This window comes from Psammomys obesus, unplaced genomic scaffold (genome assembly GCF_907164565.1).
Source record: "Psammomys obesus unplaced genomic scaffold, mPsaObe1.curated_primary_1811, whole genome shotgun sequence".
In the NCBI taxonomy this organism is placed as follows: Eukaryota; Metazoa; Chordata; class Mammalia; order Rodentia; family Muridae; genus Psammomys; species Psammomys obesus.
Genome location: NW_026596040.1, coordinates 20,329,018 through 20,349,131, shown reverse-complemented (window position 1 = coordinate 20,349,131; position 20,114 = coordinate 20,329,018). Strand labels below are relative to the sequence as shown.

The 20,114-nt window shown below is 40.4% G+C and overlaps 1 protein-coding gene across 1 annotated transcript in view; it reads right to left on the bottom strand.

Annotated features, from left to right (window-relative positions):
• The window catches only part of Chsy3 (chondroitin sulfate synthase 3), a 256,073-nt gene extending 236,206 nt beyond the window's left edge, over positions 1-19,867 (bottom strand). The window contains exons 1-2 of the mRNA XM_055622935.1: positions 18,997-19,867; positions 15,906-16,189 (exon numbers count right to left, since the gene is read on the bottom strand). Of these exons, the coding sequence (XP_055478910.1) occupies positions 15,906-16,189; positions 18,997-19,792 (1,080 nt within the window). The 5' untranslated portion in view covers positions 19,793-19,867. The remainder of the gene's footprint in view (positions 1-15,905; positions 16,190-18,996) is intronic.
• Positions 19,868-20,114: the final 247 nt, after the last annotated feature.

The following is a 20,114-nucleotide window of genomic DNA, read 5'->3' as shown; positions in this document are numbered from 1 at the left end:
GACAGAAATTAGGATCATTTAGGTAAACTGACAGCCTGAATTCTCATTTTTGCCCTGACACCCAATAAAGGAGAATTCTTTGTTTCTATTGAAAATTTTGTCCTTCTGTATAATTTCCTGGAAGCATACTAAGAGGCAGAAAGACAACAGCTCTCTCAATCTCATCTCCTGTGTCCACACCTCACAGATCTATATTGGAAGGAAAGTATTTATTTTCAAGAGGTGAACATGACTAGTAGAGAAAACTAGTAGTAGTACTACTTGACTAGTAGTTCAATCACTGGCTGCTGCTCTCCATTCTATCTTTCTGGTCTAATTTTCCTCACTCATGTGCCATCTTCCCAACTTCCTCCAAATGTGTGTTCATATACTGCTGACTTTGTTTGACCATTATGACAGCTGCTTCAAACTACAAATCCAAGGCTGTTCTTTGAACTTATAGCAGTACGTCAGTGTAACAATTTGACCAGGATCTGGCCATTGGAATCATGTAAATCAGAGTTCAACAAGAGACTCTGTCAATTCTTAAGCTGTATGAGCTCTAATAGTTGTGAAACTTCTGGTTTGTACCAGCACGTGTAGCATAAGATACAGCAAGCAATGTTTCCTTGAAGCACTGCTTAGAAACCCTCAGAATAGAGAGTATCCACTAATGAATCAGGCACACAGCTAATGCTGAAAGGTTATGATAATTATCATTTTTATATGCTCATAAATGTTCTTCAGATGTAGGTTACTGTTCATCATAAGCATAATAGGATTTTAGACTTTTCAATTAATTAATAGCATCGTTTTATTCTATAATGAAAGACAGTAGTAGATCTTCATATGACCACAGCAAGTTACAAATTGACTTCTGGAAATTTTGTAATGCTTTTTTATGTTATAATCATTTACTATTCAGGCTTCTAATGTCCCCCAAAATTACATGATACTTGAAGTGTCAAAATAATGAAATAGTCTCATCTAGATTTACTTTAAGAGTAACTCTAGCATACAGAAAGAACACAGTTTATCAAAACTACTGTATAATGTCACTGGAATTACCTTCTAGTTTTTAAATAACAAAAATTCATTAGATCCCTCTAGAATCAGAGCTGGATTAATTCAGCAACAATAATTATATTACATAGGGGAAAAAAAACTACAATTCAAATGAGCTAAGGGAAATGTACTGTTCATAGTTTTTTTAATAATCTAAAATCTCTGAATACTAACTACGTATATTATCCTGTAAGAATTATGTGTCATCAACACTACAAAGGATTCATTCTGCACAGACTTTATGTGAGTTTGTGACACACTATCTATTCTAAACGTATGTGTGTAACACACACTAGAATTTAATGCAATTATGGAAAAGGGGAAATAAACAAGCACTAATCATTCTACTTCTGTAAAAAATTAAATAGAATCATTGAAATGACAAACCCTTGGCATAAAGCAGGTGTTGTTTGAAAAATTCAAACATGTTCCCTCAATTAGGAATTGTAAGTATCATGGCTGATAGTCTTATACAAAAATCCCTTATAGTTGCCCATCTACGATAAAACTCTGAAAACTGTGACTAGTAATCCTCAGACACACTCCCACCATCTGCCAAGGTGGGAAAAATTGGTTTCATTCATTATCAGCTGTTTCAAGTGATATATCAAGAAACTATACACTAGTGCAACTCAGATCAGTTTAGCTGTTAAAGACCTGGTGTAATGCAATGCACTGTGCTGAACCTAAGTACAGCATCCAGAACGCAGCGCCTAGGTCATGTGCCCATCCATCAGAAGTCTCACAGGAGAGACAAGCAAAATGTAGAACTCATTGGCTGAAGATTGGGTCAATGCAGCTGTATTTCACCAATGAAATCAGTCCAAAACACACTGTGACAAAATTAAACATGATAATGGAGTTTAAAACCATGAGCACTAAAAACAGACAGCTAATATGAGAGGAATATTTCAAAATGAGAATTAGAGATGAAAAACTTAGAGCTCAGTTAAAATTTAAAAACACATAATTTAAAATTCATTCGAACTGAGTCATAAAATTTTCATATATACCTAAATTGATAATCAGCATCAATTAATTAGATTAGAACCATCATAATTACATCATCCTATAGCTATGGCTATATATTTTCATTAATAACTTGAATTCCTTAGACTGTGTGGTCCCCAAGAACCTAATTTATATTATTAAATGTCCTTCACATGAAACAAATCTGTTTTAGTGGATCTGAAACTATCTTCACAACTGACATGTCATTAAATATTCTATAGAAAACACTCCCTGCACTGGATAAACATCTAAGTGGTACGGCAACAAACAAGGAGAATCACTGAAAGCAGACTTACAACCAAAGGACAAAACCTTTACTGAGACTACTGCAAATGGTGTCAAAAGAAAGCACCGATAAACACAGGCTGTAAGACTACACCCAGTAGGTCTTTCTGTCAGCTTTCGAATCAGAAGGCATTCTTTCTGAAATCTGATTTGTCACAGCTTCGTGGATTGTTAAGATTACTTAATGAAAATTGAAACCAAGGAAGATGAAGATCAGTTCTGAGAAAAGCGGCATGTTGAACAGCCACAAAAGAGTCGAATGCATATTAAATATTAATCCAAGTGACTGTGTGGGTGGGAAATCAAGGAGAACACACTAATAGTAATAGAATGAGTAATTAGTCTAAAGCTATAAGTTCAAATTCATTTCAGTCGAAGTACTAAACTAAGTGAGCACACCAAACAGTACCGTATGCTCACAAATCGAGATGTCAGTTCCAGAAAGGGAGGCGTGTATTTGTTCCTTTTGTTTGTTTGTTTAACTCCCTTCCTGAAACCAGATATTCCACAAACAGAACTTACCTCTAATTCCATACAGAAAATTATCTTCTTGGGATGCACTTGGTAAATCTTTACAAAAATTAATAAGACATAGTGAAAAGGCCAACACTACCTTCTCGGAATCAAACACAACCTGTATCAAACACAACTTAAAAATAATAATTCAATCATTCGGAACATCTAGGCAGCATTGAAATAGAGTGGGGATATTTGATACTGATAAAAGCGTAACTCTCTGTTCATCCTTTTTTTTTTTTTTTGGTCACCATAACAAAATGACAGAAACATACATGACAAGAACAGTTTGAAAGGAAGATTAATTTGTCTCACTCAGTTTCTGTGCTTTTAGTCTACGGCCTAGAATTCATTATCTTGAGTCTGGGATGAGACAACAGCCCAGAAGAAGAGAGGGAGAAGGGACGAAAGGCATTCCTCATTTAGGGGCCTTCCCACCAGAAGCCACCTCCTCTAGGAAGGTCAGCTACAACCCATTTTTAGAGAACCCATTTTTGAAGCTAGTGCCCTCCTGATCCAATCACCTCTCAATAGCGCCACCAGCTGGGCACACAGTGCCTGAGCCTCTTGGAGGGGATGCTCGTTCATCAAGCTTACAGCATCCAGCAATGACCATCCCTGAAAAAAATTAATGTTCAGAACAATGTGTATGTATTACATCTTTTACTTCCCATAGGGAAAAAAAGTAACCAGGGAGAGAAACTAAATCAAAGTTTTCTGACATTCAAGAGAAACTGGAAATAGAGAAAAGAGTCTTCGTTTAAAAAAAAAAAAAGTTATTGCAAGGGAAAATCCTATAAGGTCAGATGGATCAAAGAAACAAAGAATTTTCATTATATAAATCTGCATACTTCTGACCACTTTATACTATTGCTGTTTTCATGCTACCATATTCGGTATTCACATTTGATTTAAATAAGTTTAAAACAAGTGTTCATTGAGAGTAGACCTGTCACGCTATGACCACGACAATTCTTCCACAGTGCAGTCTCTCAACTTCCACTCTCAAGCGCTTCTCCCACTTCAGGACCTTCCTTGCCTTGAATCAAGGACCCACCGGTACTTGTCACTCAGGTCAGCGATAAGATGATCATTACACAATGCTTGCCTTACCTAGAAGTGAAGTTTGGTTCACACAAAACGCTTGCATTATTTGTGGGTTGGCACCCATGTCTCACTAGCCAGAAGACTTGTTCAAGGTGTGTGGGCCTCAATTTTCCCTGTGAAAGTACTCGCAGAGAACTTCAAAGCCACATGTGATGCCTGCTCCCCTCAATTCTCCACTCTAATCTTGCGTTTTCACTCCCCGCCTGAGCTTCCCCTGACATCCAGAAGGTTCTCTGCTTATCTGTACATGCTCCTTTGCTGGCAGTTTTTTCTTCTGTTGCCACGGCGCTCACACATGATCTCCTCACTGAAGCCCATGTTGGCTTCCTATATAGAGCTATGTTCTACACACACACACACACACACACACACACACACACACACACACTGCCTTTCCAGGCCTTTTGATGCTTATTTATCAGGATTCTACATGTTTGCTGAGACACCAACAACTGGAAGAGGAGAAGAGGGAGGGAGGGAGGGCGGGATTGGGAGGGGACTAGGGAGGGGGCTACAGCTGGGATACAAAGTGAATAAATTGTAATAAATAAAAACATTAAAAAAGATTCATCTCACGTTGTCAGCAGTTATAGCTGCACCGCCTAAGACACCATCCTTAAGCACAGGCTCTCTAAGGCCTCTAAGGCATCCTCCCAACTAGAGCCATAAAGGAAAACATCTGTGTGATATTCTTCACTTAGAACTTACCAAAGCTTTCTGTTACCCAGGGGCTTGATTTTCTATATCAGCTGCTCACCAACATCACCCAGAAGGATTTTTAACAGTCTCATGCCCTTTTCCACAGTATTCCATGAGATTTTAAGACCCACTCACACATATACAGACACATCAGAACCATTGAGTATGATGTGTAAGTCCTTTACACCTGGATTCCGCTACAGCTTTTAATCCTCAATTATCCTACCTCAAGATGTGCTTTAACCCAGACACACTATTTGATATTGCGCAGCCTTCCATGATCTCCCTATCTGCCCACTGTCCTGTGTAGTACTGAAGGTCTGAGGGGGGTACTGCATTTTCCAGTTCTCTGGAGCACTTCTTTCCTTTATGTATTATACACTTTGCACCACCAGAGACATCAGTACAGTGCCGGGCAAAGAAATATTTGTTGGTGACAAGCAGGTGACATCAAATATACATTTAAAGGTTTTTAAATGCTATAACGTTAGCATTTCTGCAACTTATCATACAAATCACCCTGATACCCTTTGGTTTCCAAGCACCAATCCAATGCAACAAGTCAATATTACTGCAGCAAAATCATGGAGAGCAGCACGCAAGAACTCTGCTGTGGCATATCACTCAGATACAGTCATTATGAAGAGCTGTAATTCCTTAAGCACTGAATACGTGGAAATAGTTTTAAGGATGACTGAAAGTCCACTTTGATGTTTTTTAAAGCAATATTTGAGACGGTCATTAGATGAGAAGGCATGCAGCAAGTAAGTGATTCATGCAGTAAGTGATAGTTTTATATTATTGCCTTAAAATCTGGGCACTTGCCGTTTTAAACACATGAGGGACAATGCTGTAGAAGTTTTTGTTAGTCTCTACAATTCCAAGAAAGAAGAACTAAAAATAAAATTGGCTAGATATTTAAATATGAAAGTCAACCTAAAAATCCATTCACAGCGATATCAACACTATGTCCATCTTAGTCCCTTAGGAAACACCCTATGACCACCTTAGTCTCCGGGGAAATGTAGATCAATCTCCATGCTGCATGCATCACATGTAAGAGATTCTGATATGTTGGACCAATATCCAATAGTGGTTGGGTCCAATATCACAACTATTTTCAAAGTCCCTCAGAGAATCCCGTTGCTCAGTCAGAATAAAGAACCACTACACTGGGGCTGAAGAGATAGTTCATTAGTCAGGATTACATGCTGCTCCTACAAAAGATCCAAGTCCAGTTTTTATCACCCATATCAGGCGATTCATACAAGCCACCTGTAACTCCAGCTCCAGATGATCCGATGCTCTCTTCTGGCCTCTGCTGGCATCTACACTCATGTACGCTCACTCACCCAGAGAGGAAAGTAAATATAAATCTACAAATAAGTAAGTAAATAAACAAATAGATCACTGAATCAAGACTTTCCCTACTATCGCAGAGCAGACCTTTAAGAGACTCACCACAACTAAGCTCTTTCCAACTGACATCACGCTTCTTATGGGGGATAAGGCATGTGAGCACTGCCATTTGGATACTAGAAATACGTAACATGAACGTGTGGCTTATTGTGCGCTGAACAGGATTCTAAAGACTTTCAATTTATTTACCTTTTTTATTCCCCACAGTGACTTTGTAAATTTAGCATTACTTTTATGACATTTTGCTTCTTCAAAAAACAGTTAACAGTACTGCTTAACAGTTCTAGCCACTACTCTGAAATGCTTCTATATGCATTGAGCCATTTAGATGTCCCAGAAGTGTGCTTAAGTAAATATTATTGCAATTCCATTTGGTAAATGATGATTGAAAGTGAAAAAAAAAAAAAAAAAAAAAAAAAAAAAACAAGAGACACAATAACGTGTCCACAGCCATACAGCAGTGAATGGCAGACTAGGGTTTGGGGCAGAGATAGTTCTGCTCTAGAAGTACTTTGCAATTAGTAGTGGCCAACAGAAACAAAGGATATTAACAGAGAACAAAGTTACTAAGTGTGTCTATTGATATCATCTGTGAGCTAAGAGATACAAGAACGATACTATCTTTATTATGAGACAGATTACCACAGTTGGACTCAACTGGAGATTCCATGGTGCAGAAAGAAAATAATATTAAGAAACATGTCTAAGATGAGAGCCCAGTTCTACATCAGACCTGAAGGCAAGAGGTGAGTTAGAAGCCTGAATCTTCCTCCTGGTTCATACCATAAGACAAGAAAGGTAGGTTCATGACACACTGCCTGTAAAGGAGGCTCCACAGGCATATTGGAGCAAGCAAAAAAAAAAAGCTGGCCCTCTGAGCAAAACATTTTAAACCTGCTTTAACAAATATATTTTCAGGAGACCTACTCACGTATGTTAAATACCCTTATTTTATTAAGAATTCATCTTGATGTTAATAGGATCTTACCTCTTAAATAGAGCATTTTTTAAAGTATTAACCTTTTTAGATTTTGATTTGTGTTTGTAAAGTGTATCTCAAAATTAATTTATTATTTATGATAAGACAGCTCTAATGATCAGCTCACACTTATGTAATGGTGGTTTAACTCTAGGCCCAGTTGTTTGGAATTCCACTCAAGCTCACCTGAGCTCATCGGGAAGGATGGCTGGCTTGTCCTAGATGTGGACAAATGCTCCATCACAGCAGTCCCTCACCAACCCTTGATTAGCTGTGTCACACAGACATTTTTCCACCAAACCCACAGCACAAGAACTCTGAGTTTTTAACAACAGCAAAGAAAAATATACATCTCTTAAACTATCTGTCTGCCAGGCTAGTAGAAAACATTTTAGACAAGTGTAGTAGCCCTAGAGGAGTCTCTGATGAATACTTCATGTTTTAAAATATAATCAAGCAACACACCAAGCAGAGGTGCGCTTGATGGGAAACTGTTGTCTTTCAGGAATTCCGTTTGCAGGTTCAGCCCTCTGCCTGCTAGCCCCAGCTTCTATTGAGAGAAGTCATATGAAACACCCAAGTGAGTGCATCAACTTCTGCGAGCCGAGATGCTAAGGATGCCTTCTGCTGTATCTCCACACTCTTTTCCCTCCCTCGCTTCTCTTTATTAGGTCCTAATATCCAGAATTGTCATTTAATGTTCAGAAAATAACAGTCAACGTGTATTTTTATAGTAGTGTCCATGTTTTTCTATGGTTTATTTTCCTTTGATTACTTTTTTAACAGTTATTTTCTTATAATGTATATTTAAACCATCTCTTAGTGATAAGATTTTATAAATAAATAACTTTCCGATAAAAACTAATGAAACCAAAAAGGATACTAAGAAAAAAAAAATCTTCATGAACTGATTGGCCTGCTCTTTGATCACCTCCCCCTGAGGGGGGAGCAGTCTTACCAGTCCACAGAGGAAGGCAATGCAGCCACTCCTGATGAGATCTGATAGACTAAGATCAGAAGGAAGGAGAGGAAGACCTCCCCTATCAGTGAATTTAGGGAGGACATGCGTGAAGAAGGGGGAGGGAAGGTGGGATTAGGAGGGGAGGAGGGAGGTGTTTATGGGAGGATACAAAGTGAATAAAGTATAATTAATAAAAATTAAAAAGAAATCTTCAGATACTATTGAACACAAAGAAGGAAGAACACAGCTGTCAAAATTACAATCAGTAAGTAACTATTTGAGACTCTCAAAACAATTAAGAAATCAATTTCATTGTCTATTAGGCCCAAGACAATGCCTATTGGGTTTTAAAAAATAAATCACTTTTATTCAGTTCATTCATAAACTTGTAGCACAGTTTCAGAATTGTTAATGTCCAGTATGTTTCCCAGATAGAATAACACTAAACACAGGTCATGATTGACACTGGGTTTGTGGGGCTGGAGAGTCTGAATTCCCACCTTCCTTGGCTGGTTTTAGTATCTGACAACATTAAATAATGACTCACAGATCTTGGCACTTTTCGTTCTGTATCAATTAAGTTTCTTGAACAAAATGTCTCATTAAAAGCTATACCATTATACACAAGAAATATGGCATAACACAAATAAACCACACTTTGATATCTGATGCATTTCTTTGTATTTTGAATACTTGCTAAGTAGAAAAACAGCTGAACTAAAAATGTATCTCAAAGAACATAGCGGAACCAGAAACTGACAAGGTTTTGTTGGTGGTGTTCTTTTGTTTTTGCAAGAAATTGGAATGTTTGTGACTTATTAGGGAAGAAAAGTATTAAAACTGACAGGAGTGTCATGCTATCATGCAGTTTGTTTCTAGTTGTCTGGAGGCATCTTTCAAACTTAGTAGTTTCTTCAACTGTCAGAAAGCATCAATTTAGGAAGCATAAGTTGTCTCAGTTCAGGTGATAAGGGAGCAGTTAGCAATGGAAATGAACGAAGCCTCTAAAATGCCCTGTGTTTTCCCATCCCTTCAAAAGGTGATTTTATTTTGTACAATGAAGAAAACAGTGTGACAGCAACAAAGTTTCATGAGATCAGTTCAGAATGATTTCGTCTGACAAATGGGATGGGGGAGCAAAGAGCAGATGTGAGAAGCTTGCTGTTTTTAGGAAAATCCAAAAACCAAATAGTGACTGAATCATACCAAAAACAAACAAAAACAAAACAAAACAAAAATCACTTCTGAAAGACTGAAATTTAGATAAAAATCCTTGTTCTGGGGGACATCAAACATGCTGATAACAGAGCTTCCCCATCATAAGGAAAGGAGTCACCTGTCATTAGGGCAGGGAGATGGCTCCATGGTTAAAGTGCTTGCTGTACAAGCATGAACAGCCAAGTTCAGGTCCCCAGACCCAAAATGAAAGTCACATTTGGCAGCACGTTCTGTGACCCCACTATTCAGAACTAGAGGGTCAGAGTAGCCTAAATGGTGGTGAACTTCTGGTTCAGTGTGAGATCGTGCCTCAAAAAAATATGGTGGCAAACATCTGAGGGACATGTCCAACATCAACCACTGGCCTCCACACAGAGACACACAAGTGAAGGCACTGTTGTACACAGCTGCACACACCTGTACACACTCTTTCATACCAGAGAAGAAAGAGAGAGGGGAAAAAAGGAAAGCAAGGATAAAAGCAAAGAAAAGGAGAGGAAGACATAATCACTCACAAAGACCAGGAGGAAGCTAAGAAGCATCTTAGAAAAAGTGGGACAGCCGGATAGGAATGGCACAGAAACTTTAAAGCTAAAGGATGCTATGAAGACTTTAATGCAGTCCAATGCTGCAGCACTCTGGGTGTTACTTAAAAGCCTGGGAAAATTCATGAAACACATCCTTTTGTAAAATAACATAATTCACTATGATTTTTATAGCCATTAATGGGCCGAAAGTGAACATAAGACTTCTCACATAAAATTAAACATAAAAAGAGTTGAATAAAATACTTTTTCATCATGGGAAATGGTTCTTTAAAGCCACATCTTTAATCAGTGTAGAACTGGCCCCTGAAACAACAGCTACCTATTTGATTGTGTGTGTGTGTGTGTGTGTGTGTGTGTGTTTTCATTAGCTTTATCTTACTACAAAAATCAAAATGAGAAAAACTGTCTTCAGTTGATCTCTGATGGCCAAATGTAGAACTTACAGGGTGAGAATAATTACTGAAGTTAAAATTATTTTACTGAAGTTAAAATTATTTTAATGCCTAAATATAAGTGATAGTACTAAAGTAAAAAATTCAATACTGCTAATAAACTAAGCATGAACATATAAAGAAGCTAATTTACAATAAAAATAGAAGTATATGTGTATACGTATATATATATATATATATATATATATATATATATATATACGTTATGTGTACATATGATATACACAGTTTTAATGGGAATTTCTGAATTTTTTTAATTCTTTTACAAAATGTGCCAATGCAATATTATGAAGGTATCTCTTACATTCTAAAAAACTGGAACTTTTTCTGGACCTCAGAGGCAGTGTTAATAATACACCTTAAAGTTATTTAAGATCACTAGTCTAGCTTGCTTGGTTAGAGTTATACCAAGGTACTTTATGTTATTTGAAGGGTATTATTACCCTAATTTCTTTCTCAGCCCATTTGTCTTTTGTATACAGGAGGGCTTCAGTTTTTTGTTTTGTTTTGTTTGTTTTTTGTTTTTTTGAGCTAATTTTGTATCCAGCAATTTTGCTGAAGGTGTTTATCAGCTGAACGAGTTCTCTGGTTGAATTTTTGGGGTCACTCATGTATACTATCATATCATCTGCAAATAGTGATACTTTGACTTCTTCCTTTCTGATTTGTATCCCTTTGATCTCCTTTACTTGTCTTATTGCTCTAGCTAGGACTTCAAGTACTATGTTAAAGAGATATGGAGAGAGTGGGCAGACTTGCCATGTCCCTGATTTCAGTGGGATTGATTTAAGTTTCTTGGGAATAGGACAGGTGCCTTCCATGGAGGACCTATGAAATACTCTACCCACCAGGGTATTAAAGGAAATACTGAGACTCATAGCCAGACTTTGGGCAGAGTGCTGGAAACATTATGGAAGAAGAGAGAGATAGAAAGACCTGGAGGGGACAGGAACTTCACAAGGAAAACAACAGAGCCAAAATACCTGGGTGGGTCCAGGGGGGCCTGAAGAGATGGATACTCCAACTAAGGACCATGCATGGAGAGGACCTAGACCCCCTGTTCAGAGGAAGCCCATAGAGTGCTCAGTTTCCAAGTGAGTTCAGAGGGGTGCAGAGGTTGTCTCTGATATGAACTCAGTGCCCTGCTCTCTGATCACCTCCCCCTGGGGGGGGGGGTTGCAGCCTTTTCAGGCCACAGGGAAAGACAATGCAGCCAGTCCTGATGAGACCTGACAGGGTGGGGTGAGATAGAAGGAGAGGAGGTTCTCCCCTATTAGAAGTCTAAGTAAAGGGCATAGGGTGAGAAGAGGGAGGGTGGGTGAGTCTAGGAGGAGATGAGGGAGGGGGCTGCAGTGAGAATACAAAGTGAATAAATTGTAATAAATAAATAAATTAAATTTTTAAAAAATGTCCTCTACCCTACTATGTATTCAAATTGCTTAACTTGTTTTTAAGAGACCAGTGTAAAAACTTTCTTACTTGCCTTTGGTTTCCCATGTAAACAACCTAAGAGAACATATAGCTGTCATCTTAAATTATGTGCTCCTCCATGCTCCTGATTCGGGTAATGCCTGTGGATCATTTGCTGAAAGCATCAAATACAGAAGCTGAGAACAACTTCCTAAAATTGACCATAAAGGTTGAAAGGGACTGTTTATGGATATTGGTTGATAAACAATGATTCTTGTTATCTGGGTCAGTTGGGATCATTTGGAGCCAGTGATTTAATCCCTTGTAAAACTCCTTTAAAGAGGTTTGTAAAGCAGTGCTTCTCAACCTGTGGGTCTCGACCCCTTGGAGGGTTAGAATGGCCTTTTCCCAGGGTTGTACATCATATATCATGCGTATCAGATGTTTACTTTATAATTCATTAACAGTAGCAAAATTTCAGTCATGAAGTAGCAATGAAATGATTTCATGGTTGGGGATCACCACAACATGAGGAACTGTATTAAAGGGCTGCAGCATTAGGAAGCTTGAGATGCACTCCTGTAAAGTATCCCATTCCCTCCTTCTGTGATGTTCTCTGTGCTGCTCAATAGAGAGAGAGCGGAGTCCTTTCTTAGGGACAGACACGCATACCAGATGAACACATATACAGATGCAGATTCAGATGACGGACAGATGACGACAGACAGGCAGAGGGAGCATGAAGTGGAGAATCCAAATCTAGACTTGGGCTTGATTAATCCACTCCAAGGGGAAGCGTTTTTCTTTCTCTCCTTACTGTGACACCATGCATTATGGGTGACCCAGAGTCAACCACAACTGTGTATAATCTGCACAAGAAAGTATTTAAAATACAAATTTTATTCTTACTGCCAGAAGTCCTTCATTTTATGAAAAAATAAAAACTCATAAAATTTGTAGCCTAAGGGTTATCTGGCTCAAAAAAAAAAAAAAAAAAAAAAAAAGTATTGTTTTTATCAGCTCAGGCCAGGCATATAAAATAAATACCCATGGAAATCCCGGTGTCCATTGAGATATGAAAAGAACTGAAAAATGCCTGCCTCTGCTGAAGAAAACAGAAAACAAAACTAAAACCACAAAACTTTAAAACTTCCATTGCCCAGGCACTATTGAGGGTCTTAAACACCAGAGATCAACAGCAGCTGAGGTTCCACCAGACCAGATGTGATATCAGCCAGCAGGAGGTGGCAATCAATTCTAGTACAGAGTGAGTTCAACAGACTCACCTTTTTACAGGCTCCAATTTATACACAGAACCTCAGGTATGAGTGAGGACAACAGCAAGCTGGGAAGCTGTTAAGTATTAACAGTTTGGAGAATGAATATCTAATCCCAAGCCAGAAAGTATCCATCTGCACTCTCCAATGGCACTTTGTATACCATGAAAGAAGAGGTGGTGGGGAAGGGGGGAGGGGTAGAGAGGAAGAAGAGAGGAGAAGAAAAGAAGAAGGAGGAAGAAGAGAAGAAAAAGCCAACTGACAGACAACCAGGATCTGATTGTCAGACACTGAAGTCACTACACAGTAGTGTCAAGTCCCAAGATACAGCAAGAGAAGTTTCAGCTGCCTCAAGAAATGAATTCCTGAAAACTAAACAGATTGCCCTGCCGAAGACCGCTTGGGTTGTTTTCAGTTTTGGGGCAATTACAAATAAATTGCTATAACGTTTAAATAGAAGTTAAACGTTATAATGTGTAAATGTGGGTTTTAATTTTCCTAAAGATTTTTACTATTGTTCTCTTTTCTTTTGTTTTGTTTTTCTGTGAAAGAGAGAGAGGAATCCCGAGGTGCTTCTGGGAGTGATGAGATAACACTAATTTCCTTTCCTATTGAGACTTAGAAAGACTCCGAAACAGAACAGAACTCTAGAGATGATTCCAGGAATTATCTTGAATCCTTTTTCTTTAAGTAGATATAGTCTAATCTGTTTAGGATTCTTGAACAATGCACATTGAAATAATATGTTCCACACATTGTCCTCTAATTTGGTTACATTATAATGCAATTCAGAAGCATTCTGAGTTTCACGGTCAGTTTACTATCATTGGATTTTTTTTTAATATTTCTAAAATAAAACAAAACAAAACAATTTTTCAATTCTTCGCTAAAAAACTCATCAAAGCATTGAATATGTAACGAAAGGTTTTAAATTTTAGTTTGACTCTTTTGCTACAAATGAGCCAATGTTACTAACGACTGTTTAGTAAGTGAAGTTTATGAGTCCACATTATACAGTTCCAGACCTGATACCATTTGGCATGATGTACAACATTGAGACAATGATAGCCAGGATGTGTTGATAACCCGCCACAGGCTCAACACTGTCTGAAGGCCTCGACGCTGGTCAAGGCCAGAACAAAGGTTGAAACGATCTGTTTCATGCAGATTCTGAAGTCACTGGTGGACAAGTGTCATTCCAAACATACTGCAAAGGTTACTGGGAGTATCACCAATGTACAGCCTATAAGAGAGGTTGCACACCCTTTGAGCGCATTTTCTTGTCATAGAAAAATGAATATATAAAGCATAACGACCAGACATTCAGAGCAGAAAACATGGAAGATAATATAACATATTGTTTGCTAAAAACTTTCTGTTTAATTTAAAGCAATAATTTATCAAAAAAAACCCGTATTTCCCATTTTTGTTTTCACTCATCCATTCAAAATGTCTGTAGCATATCTTCACATAAAATTAACTGAATATATATTTATACATTATTTGTTGTTTCACAGATTTCATAGCAGAGAGAATTCTTTGCTACTGAGTTTAGTGAAGTTACCTTTTATGGTAAAAGCTATAATGTTTTGTTGTCAATCTTCTTCTAAATACTGTTTTAAGACAGAGTTTGACTATGCAGCTCAGACTAACCTCAAACAAATAGCCTTCTCTCTTCAGGCTTGCAAGAGTTAGAGTTACTGGAATGGGTTACCAAAGCTTTATGACAGCTTCATAAAAATTTTAAAAATGCCATTTTATTGTTAAAATGAATTACTTGTATAATCGTTTTAATTTGCATAATATAGATTCCAAATACATAATTATCAGTAAAATTCTCTGTATGCAATAATTATTCAAAATATATCAGTGAATTATATCACAAGATTTTTTTAAAAAAAACCAAATAAGAAATATTACAGAGGGGTTCAGTGAGTGGCACACGCCTTTAATCCCATCACTTAGAAAGGCAGAGGCAGGAGGATCATTGGTCTACAAAGCAAGCCTAGGATAGCCAAGGCTACATAGAGAAACTCTGTCTGGAAGAAAGGAGAGAGAGAGATTATACCCCTGAAACAAACAAACAAAAAAAAAAAAAAAACAATTAAAGGAACCATGTAACTTTGTGGTGCAATCATTTTACGTGAACAATATTTTCATTAAAAGTATCTTCCACACTAAATTTCTGAAACTTTGAAGATCAAGAAGTTAAAATGCAGTTTGTGTCCACTGGGTAAGTAAAATAAGGTTAAATTCCAAATATCTGCAAATCAAACTGCATTAAAATTGCAATGTATTATTTAAACACCAAATCAATTGTTACTAAGATTACCTTTCAGGAAATCCATTTTAAAGGAAAATCCACTTGATTTCAAAGCCAAATTCTAAAGGGGAAAAATCCACAAATACAGTATGTACACCCTCAGGCATTTTCCCAGATTGGCCATACCCTTTATCAAATACAGTGGTTAAAATGTTGGAAATGAACCTATCTTGAATGACAAATTGTTGTCCTTCCCCTAAGTGTTCAATTTCAACTTGAAGGTTCTCAGGGAACCCACATATAAACCCTGTGAAAACAAAGGGATGTTATCATATAAATAAAGGAAAAAAAAAACACAAGTCAACAAAAAAAACAATAAAAATTAAAATGGAAGGAACTATAATTAGCCCTCTTGTTAGATTCAGCAAATGAATATACATACATATGAACACCGAAAAAGCAAATAAATAGGAATGAGGAAATTGTATCTGGGGGAGATGTAACCAAAAATCTGCTTAAAGTTAAGATCCATGCTAACAACAAAACCCCAGAGAGGCTTTGAGTCTAATACGAAAGATGCAGCCCATAAGCATTTCCAAATCTGTAACATCAGCTACTATAATTTTTTAAGCAAATAAAAATAAGAAAAGAATAGATAGGATGTGACATGGTGTACATCTGTAATACACTAAATCTTGCTACACCTCAAGGCTTACCTCGTAAGACCAGACACACTGAGTCCCACCAAAGCGGCGAACACACCTTCCTACTTCCACGTCCTCGTGAGTTGTATACATCTCTCTGAGGCATTCACCAATATGCGGCACCATCCTCCTGAGAACTTCTCGGCTGAAGATCATGCCAGGTCCTCCCATGCAAAAGTTCTCCCCAGGCTCCAGCCCCAGCTTTCCAAGTTCTTCAGTATTCCCCAGGCCGGTCTGTCCCAGGTAGAGAGGCTTGCTGCTATTTAGGGACCTAAGGAATTCTTCTAACTTATCACCTACAAAGAGAAAGCCAAGAGTCACCTCCTGTCCTCATTTCACAGGCAATTACCATGTTCAGTGGAGTGAAAGTACTTCCACAGTTTCACTTGACTTCCTCATACATGCTATACCATTGGGAAGAAGAGACAATTCTTCTTTTTATCATTTTAAAAACACAAGCGTATGGTCATTTCTTAAATCTTAACACAATTTTAACAACTCTAATCATCATCAAGTTTTCAGCAGAGGAGATGAAGATAAGGGGAATAAAGACTGTTTGTTAGTACATTCGAAGTAACAAGAACTCCCAGAAATATAACATAATATCAAATGCTGGTATTTGGCGTTGTTTGGGCAATCTGTTGCTAGCCAATAAATATTTTTCCTCACGTGCGTCTTTGGGTCTATATCCTTATGTGTCTGGGGGCATTGCCACATGCATTTACAAGGAGGCCAGAGTTCAACCGTAGGTATTCTGCCTCTAGTTCCAAGTACCTTGTTTTTGGAGACAGTGTCTTTCTGCCTGGCCTGGGTGTGTTTTGGGAGAGTGTCTTTCTAACTTGCCTGGGACTCACCAAGTAGACTAGACTGGCAAGCCAGAGAGATCCAGAGTGTTCTACCACGTCTGCCATGTTCTGTTTTGTTTTTTCTTTTTCCAAGGTTTTGCGGGATGCAGCTGTGGTCCTGATGCCTGCAGGACTGCAAGCATTTTACCAACTTACCTACCTCCATAGCTCTAGTACCCAACTATCTTTTAGACTAATTGACTTGTTTGGGTGTTCTCATTAATTAAACTCCAGTTGTATACAACCTACACTATTTAGTAGGTGATTTAAATGAAACTTCATCTTGAAATTGAACATGGGAAGACATTATCTCAGAGGAAAAAAAAATCATACAAAAAAATAATGTAACAAATGGACTCATGGGTGGGAAGTTTATCAAAAGAGAGGATTTGAAATTAAATTCTACAGCTCTCAGAATTCAAAGCATTTGGTATTTTATATAGCAATACATCAGAATAACCAGTGACCCTCTTCACATTCTTAGTCAGTCCTGGCACTCTTGTTTTCGATAAACAAGGCATCTGTGGCCACCATCTCCATCCTGTGTCTCACCCTCTAGCTCTCAACAAGGAATTAAATATATATATTTATATATATATATATAATATGTATAATAACTATAAATATATATAAATAACTGGGTTCTGAATACAAAGTGCATTTTATCTTTAATAAATAGAATATGACATTTTAAAGATTTGAGGGATGATACACCAAAGCTTTAAAACAAATGACAGAAGGAGATCCTATCAATGTACGTTGCAAAGTACAACCTCTTTGCAAGGAAATCTTTGTGATATTTGATGACAAATAGAAGATAAATATCCTAACTGAAGTGGCAATGCCGTTAAAAGCCGTATTTTTCTTTGATTCGACCATAAACACCACATTTGAGGAATACAATCATAACAGACTTGTTTGCACTTATGTATGAAAATCTCTTCTTTCAAACAGCACCACAGTGATCTGCTTCTCCTCATTCACTCAAACTCAGAACAACTTTGTTAACAGGACATCAACTCTATGCCTTAAAGAAGACGTTCAGATTTGCATGTCCTTGCATTCTGGGAAGGGTATTAACCTTGCCTGTGACAAAGTCATAGGTCTACAAGCAGCCAGAGCATACTGAGGAAGGGCTGCACTCCTTAGACCGACAGGTTAGGGAGCATGAAAGGCAGAGATGCTCCTCCAGGACAAGCCCATTTCTTTCTTTGCAATCTTTTTTCACCTTTTCACTATCTGAACCAAAAAGATTGGCTCCTGTGCTCTAGGGAACCTTGAGCCATTGAGCTTAGAAATTCTCTGGCCAGAACAGCTGAGAATCTGGGGGAAAAAAAAAACAAAAAGAACAAACAAACAAACAAAACTACCACTTTTTTTTTTAACACGGACAAAGTTTCCTCATGCCGTGGCTGTGCGGCGTGGTTCTGGGTAGTTCTAGACTCTGTCAAACACTGCAGCCACCAAGATGAACTGGGAAGATCTACTGTTACTGTGTACGATGCAGCTTGCAGCTCCCAGGGTCTGTAACAATCCAAGCACTTTCTCTCCTTTCTCTACCTGACCTTTCGGCCAGCGGGTTTTTATTAAAGTGTGGCCACAGCTAGGCGCTGGCTGGAAGGAGCAGTACCCCGCACCAGGCTGGTGGGTGCAGCCAAGGTCTCAGTGTGGGGCAAGTTTCTAAAAGCCACAGAATGTTCAAACACGGGTCTGGGACAGTAAACGATGGCTAGCCAAACCTCAGCTGTTCTAAAACTGCTCTAGATCAAGCTGAAACAAAGGAGCACGGGAGTAAAGAAAACAAACAAACAAACAAACAAAACCGCAAAACCTACAGCTCCGCTGTTGCCAGCATCCTGCATCTTGCTCTCCTCTAGCCAAGACACGCCCCTCTGGAGAGACCTGGGAAAGTATCACCTACCCTACAGCGGGCTTGGAGGAGGGGCGGGAATGGCTTTTGGGTTAGCTCTAAGGTCCCTTTCTTTGCCTTTCCAGTTAGAGACCTGAGCCAGAGGGAAGGAACAACTGCAAGAGTGAGGGAAGTGAACACAGCTGAGCAAGTCTGAGGGTCCAGACTGCAGAAGAGGAGCAAGCTAAGAATGGTGGGCGGGGGCGGGGGGATGCGAGGGGTGGGGATAGCAGGCCCGGGGGCTACAGAAGCCCAGAGCAGGTGCTGGCAGAGCCGCAGCAGTGGGGGCTGGGGTTGAAGGCAGTGAAGGGACTCGGGGCAGAGGGAACCGCGAACCCTGGGAGGTCACCTTTGATGTAGACATCGTCGTCCGCGCGCATGAACCACTCATACTTGTCCAGGTAGTGGTCGTGCATGTACTTGATCATCATGAAGGACTTTTTCTGGGGAGGGTAGGAATCGTCAACCCCAGGCAGCTCGATGACGGGTAAAGGCGGCGGGGGCTGGCCGAGCGCGGCACCAGGAGGCTGCTGGCTGGAAAAGAACTCCACGCGGCCAGGGATGAAGCGCGCCCAGGTCCGCTGCGCGGCCAGCGCGCGGCTGCCCAGGTACTTCTGCGCGGTCATCACACCCACGTACAGGAAGTCCCCGGGTCCAGAGGTCGGGGCAGAGGCTCCTCCGTCCCCGCTGCCGTTGTGGCTGCTCCCTGGCCGGCCACCCTTCCGAGGGCCAGACGCGCCCCCGTCCTCCTCCTCGGGTTCCCCCTTGGCACCCGGCGCCGTCGCACCTTCGGACTCCTGTCCTCGTCTCCTCTGCGGCAACGGAGCTGGCCGCTGCCAGGGGCTGCTCCGAAAACTGGGACCTCCGGGCGCCGTCTCCAGCCGCTGCGGTCCGGGTAGCTCGTGGCTGGCAGGGGGCGGCGACTGCTCCAGCCGCGGCCGGGACTGGGGCTGGGGGAGCGGCTGCTGAGCGCCCGCGCGGGGCCCGGTAGCCAAGCGACCGTAGTAGGAGCAGAGGCTGGAGCCGCGTCTCCTCCTCTCGCTCAGCTCCGCCACCCGGGGGGCGATGAGCCAGGACGCCGCGGTGAAGCCCAGGACCAGCCCCAGCGCCACGCTCACCCACGGGCGGCGGGAGCGCACGGCCATCGCGGCGGCTCCGGGCACGGACGCAGAGTGGGCGCTGTCGCGCGTCCCCTAGGGCTGTCTGCCGCCCCTGCTGGCTCTCCGAGCCCCCCGGCCCGGGCCGTGGAGAGCTGCCTGGGCGCGGATGCGGGCTGGCTATCCGCGCGCCGGGCTGCGCTGCAGCTCCGGGCGAGGCGGCCGCTCTCTTTCGCGCCGGGGCTCCCGCCGAGGGTCGGGAGTGAAACTTAGGCAGCGGCGGAGGTGGCGGCGGCGGCGGCGGCGGCGGCGGCGGTGAGAGGAGCTGCAGGAGGAGGAGCGGCGGCGGCAACGCGTCCGCTTCTCGCTG